Source organism: Hipposideros armiger, unplaced genomic scaffold (genome assembly GCF_001890085.2).
Source record: "Hipposideros armiger isolate ML-2016 unplaced genomic scaffold, ASM189008v1 scaffold_75, whole genome shotgun sequence".
NCBI lineage: Eukaryota > Metazoa > Chordata > Mammalia > Chiroptera > Hipposideridae > Hipposideros > Hipposideros armiger.
In genome coordinates this window covers 1,700,534-1,705,752 of record NW_017731425.1, presented here as the reverse complement: position 1 = coordinate 1,705,752, position 5,219 = coordinate 1,700,534, and the positions used below count along the sequence as shown (strand labels likewise).

At 58.0% G+C, this 5,219-nt stretch overlaps 1 protein-coding gene across 1 annotated transcript; it reads right to left on the bottom strand.

Annotated features, from left to right (window-relative positions):
* Positions 1-615: 615 nt before the first annotated feature.
* On the bottom strand, positions 616-5,219 carry LIF (LIF interleukin 6 family cytokine; the record flags this gene model as incomplete). Its single annotated transcript, XM_019643043.1, has 3 exons — positions 616-2,412; positions 3,128-3,306; positions 5,144-5,219. Coding segments are annotated over 3 exons (666 nt in total), but the record flags the coding sequence as incomplete, so codon positions are not given.

The following is a 5,219-nucleotide window of genomic DNA, read 5'->3' as shown; positions in this document are numbered from 1 at the left end:
ACTGCTCGGACCACAGCCCACTCAGGGTTTGAGAAGAAGCCAGAGCGCTGCTCTTAGCAGCTGCCCCAGCTCCACACCCTCCTCCCCAGCTCCCAGACTGGAGGGCGTTTCTCCACTAGCCTGGCCCCAGCACAAAGGAAAAGATCAGGTTCCCTGCCTGGGAGCCCAGACATGGGTGGGGGCGTGGGGGGAGGTGGGGCAGGAGGGACCACAGCTTCCTGGTCCATGTCCCAGGGCCTCCCAGTCCTCCTCTCCAAAGCAGGGGGCTCTTCCTTGCACTGCCCCAGCTTCTTGAGGTCCAACCAGGCCCCCTTGCCCTCTGTGTGCGTTCGGCCACCAGAGGAGCTTCCCAGCTGTGTGCGAGCATGCTGGGTGCTGGGTCAGGATTGCTCCAGGGCCCCTTGACTGCTAGTCTAGAGGCAGGCAGCATGGGAACAAGGAAACAATAGCAGGGCAGGTCACCAGCGTTGCCTTGCCCACTGTCCCTTGAAGCACAATTCCAGGGGCACCAGAGAACACAGTGTTGAATGACCCCCCTGGAGCCAAGCAACATGGCAGCCCTAGGAAAAGGCCATCCCCCCCCCCCTCCCCCCCCCACCCCTGTCCCACAGCCACTCCACAAACTAGCGCATTCTGCCTTGCAACCAGGATCCTGGCATCCCCAAAGCAAGTCACAGTTGGGGTGGAAGTATGGAGCTGGGTCCCCCACACCCCTTTCCCCTCAGGCTGACCAGTTCTCTCAGTCCTGATCCTTCTCTGGGCTTACCCCACTTGTAACATCATTGACTTCCAGACCAAGCTCTGCTAAGGCCTGGCATTGGCTCCTATAGAAGTAGCCATCATATTATTTCTGTTGGGTAGGGAACAGGGAATTAACTTTGCCATTGAAAGCACCAATAAGTTAATATAAATAGGGCATCATAATAAATAGACAATCATGCTGGGTCAGACACACACACAGCACTCTTGGATCTCAGGCTTTCCTGAGACCCTGACCTCAAGTTCTGCTGTCCCCTTGCTCTAGGGACAGAGATGGCCTCTGTCCCCCTCAAGTACCTTTATGTGACCTCACGGGGCCTCCTTGGGCCTCAGGTGTGAGCTGCCACTCTGAACTACCTGATCCATCCCCTCCCTTACAGACCCTCGCCCAGAAGGAAGACTCTGGGTTCCCTCAGCACCTCCTCACCTGACTTTGCCACCTGCCCACCTCCACATACACCTCTTCTAGGTCCAGCCACCACACCCTGGCCACCCTGGGCTGCAGGAAAAACTGCAGGGAAGAGGAAGGAGAGCCCAGACTTTCAGGGACTCTTCCTTCCAGCGTCTTCCTTCCCAGGCGTGAAGGTGGCTTTTCTGCTTCCCCGGGAGCCTGAACACTAGTGGCCTCCTTCTGGAACCTCCTGCCTGAGCTCTCCAATCACACCCAAGAGAAGACAGCATCTGAAACCAGAGCTCCCGTCTCTAACTTCTACTCACCACACTTACAGGGACCAAGGCGTCCTTCGGGATCCCAGCCCCTGTGGCCTGCCCAAGTTCCAAACAAACCTTCCAAAGTCTACCTAAGGGGAAGCCAAGGCACTGATGATGGTCAGTCGGCTGGGGGCCGGGTAATTCCCCCGAACCTTGCTGTCTGGCCCTGTGGTCAGGGTCACCGTAGACAACTTATTCAGTTTGCTTACAAAGTCCCAGCTGAGGGGACAAGTGGGGGCAGAAGTCCAGCCCCCACTCCCCTCGCCAGCCTGACACCCCAGTGCCTGGCTGCAGCCTCCCAGAAGAAGGAGAAGGGGCGCCTTCCTCTAGTCAGCACTATATATAGGCCCTGCCTATGGGAGTTTTAACTACTCGGTTTCATCACAGTCCACCCTGGAGGAGAGTGGACTGGCCAGGAACCCCTCAGGGTCTGCCAGCAGCCCACATTTGGGTTTGTTGATGCTTTGGGCCCCAGCCACAGTTTGAGAGCCACCTGAGTCTCGGGTCACTGCACGCTTCAAGACCTCCTGTCTAGAAGGCCTGGGCCAGCACAGCGATGACTTGCTTGTACTTCCCTAGGAGCTGACAGCCCAGCTTCTTCTTATGGAAGACATCCTTGCTCGAGGTGTCAGGGCCATAGGCCACCTCCACGTGGCCCACGTGGTACTTGCTGCACAGGCGGCAGAGCACATTGCTGAGAAGGCCCCGCATGATGTCCGTGGTGGCATTGAGCTTGCTGTGGAGGCTGAGGGCATTGGGGTTGAGCAACTTCTGGTCCCGTGTGATGTTGCCCAGGGAGGCGCCCAGGTACGCAATGATGCGGTACAGCTCCACCAGCCGGGCCTTCTCCGTGCCATTGGCGTGGAAAGGCGGGAAGTCTGTCACGTTGGGGCTGCACAGCTTGTCCAGGTTGTTGGGGAACGGCTCCCCTTGGGCAGTGTACTGAGGAGCAAAGGGAAGGTGATGTGGGAGTCAAGGATGGTGTCCCAACCCTGTTACCACCCTCGAGGCAAGCTCTTAGGTCTCCGTTTCCCACCTATGGCATAGAGACCCAACTCCTTGACCTGTAGGCATCTCAGGATTGTCATGAGAGCCAGAAGTAATCATGAGTGCGAATGCACTTGATAAAGAATCAAGTCCTATACCGTGAAAGCTGTACCCTCATCATCATCCTCATCAAGACCATAAAAGGACAGAAAGGAAAAGGCCATGTCTTGCCTAGAGCACGTATACCACACACTTGCCCTTTTACCCACTGCACTCACCCTTGGAGGCTCTGCACCCACAGCCACCCACAGCCACTGTCTCTCCCAACTGCACCTCCCCATCCACCTCACCACCTTTCTCCTTTGTCTCTCATTGGCCTCTTGCTCCACGTGGAGGACTCCCAGGACTAGAAGTGCAAGGTCTCCCATCGCCCCCCAACTCTGCCTTACCTAACTGGGCACCCTGGGAAAGCGGCTTCCATTCTCCAAGCCTGGGTTGTGGGGATTACGGCAGCTATGGGAGTCTGGTGTGGATGAACTAAACCCTTTCCCTTTTCGTTCCTTCCAGTTCCAAAAAAGTCCCTTCCCTAACCAGCCCGGCCAGCCCAGGTCAGTGCAGCAATCCCACCTCCACCTTCTTCCTTCCTGAGTACCCGGGGTGGGGGACTTACATAGAGAATGAAGAGGGCGTTGGCACTGCTGTTGAGCTGCACCAGTTGGTTCTTGATCTGGTTCATGAGGTTGCTGTGACATGGGTGGCGTGTGACACAAGTGGCGTTGACAGGGGTGATGGGAAGCGGGCTCCCCGCCCCGTGTTTCCAGTGCAGAACCAGCAGCAGGGGCACGACTCCTGGGAATAGGCAAGAAGAAGCCATTAGCAGGGAGGTGGGAGGCAGGCAAGGGGACTTGTGGCAGAGGATGCTCATCGTCTCTCCTGGGACAGACACCGATGTCCCCTCTCAGCCTCTAGCTCTATCTTCCCCTGGTCTGACTCTTTTTAGTTTTCACCACATAACTACATCTGTTTCTCTATCTCCTCCAAATCTCTAAATCTTTATCTCTGCTTCTCTCCACCTTCCTATCTCTCCCTGCTTTCTCCTGAGAGAAGGAGCGCTAAGAAATGAACTACTCCCACCAGTTGGAAGTTGGCTCCAGAGTGACACCAACCATCCAGCCCTTTTTTTCAGGAAGGCAAAAGCCCCTGGAGGCCTCCTGGCCCTCTGACTGGAAGGCTCAGTGCCCAGGTTCAGGGGTGGTCTCAAGGAAAAGAAAGGCCCCTATCTTCTCACCTCCCAGGATAGGTCAGATTCCTAAGCATTACTTCATGCTCACTGGCCCATTGCAACCCAAATCTCTCAGATCTGGCTCCCATGGGGACCACAGGGGGACAGAAAGGGGTATCCTCTGCTGACCCTTTTCTCCCTCCCAAACCTGTCACATGATTCTGGCTCCCTGGGCCATTCGTCCCCTAATTCTGCCCCTCCCTCAGCTCTTCTATATCCTTCTCCAACTATGGCCATTCTTCTACTAAGACCCTCAACTTCACCTTAATTCTGTGGTTCTGTTCCCCCATCCACCCCCAAATCATCATTCAAAACTTTCTGTCCCCCGGTTCTGCACAGCTCCTCACCTCCATGTAGCACCCCCCCCCACTTTTGTCCACTCGTCCTTGCCCCAGGCCCTGGGTTAGAACAAGGAGAATCCAGGGGTCCCACAGGCCCCCAGAGCCTTAGGGAGGGCGGAAATGGTGCAACCAGAAAGGAGAAAAGGGAAAAGGTCGCAGGCAGCCAGGTGGGCGGGGGAGGAAGGAAAGTGAAAGGTGACAGGCGAGCTGGGAGCTGTTGGTGCCTGTCCTGGATCGCCCCTCCCCCAGGGTGCCTGCTTCCCCTCTTTACTCTTAGGTACCCTCAGAAGGGGCCTTTCCAGGTGGCTCAGCAGCAGGGACTGGGGTCAGCGGACCAGTGAGGCTGGGGAACCAATAAGGCTGGGGGGAGGGGTGCGGGAGCTTTCCACCACACCAGGATCCCCCCTGCTGGGACAGCGGGAGCCTCACGTTCACTTCTGCTGGGCCCTCTGTTCCGCCCAGAATCCCCAGGAAGTGCTGAGTCCCCGGGATGGCTGGGGGGACCCCCAACCGCCACCCCCACCCCCAGCTCACCTAGCACAAACCACAGCTTTCACGCACTAGCCGATGGAGGCGGCACCTGCTCCCGTCCCAGCCGGAGTTTGCAAGCTGCTCGGCGGCCGGCGCCCCTCCCAGGGAGCAGCCCGGGACGCGGTTGGAAAAGAGAAAGCGAAAAGACAGACAGACAGACAGACAGACAGAAAGAGAGTGGGAGGGTGAGTCCAGGCGAAAGCAGAGCTGGAAGAGCAGTCCGGGAGAGTGGCCGGATCGAGGAGGAAGAGGAGGGAGCAGGAGGTGGAGGAAGGCTGTGGCTCCCCCTCCCTTGCCTTCCAACCTGCTGACCCTGGGGCAGACGGGCTGGGTGCGCGGTGTCGGGACCATGTGCCTGCGCTCGCCCCCGGCCGCCACCCAGCGCCTCCAGCGGTGGGGCTGGCTGCACGGGCGCCCCAAGTGTCCGTGTATCTGCGGCGGGTGGGTGTCCCGCTCGCGATCGCCAAGTGCCCCGAGTTGCCGCTGCACTCTCAGCAGGGCGCGGAAGCCAGCGCGGGTCGGGTGGATTTACCTGCTGCCAAGACCTTTATTATGGGCTGGACTCCAGAGGGCCTTGGAGGAGACCTTAGATGCCGGCAGTTTTCAGA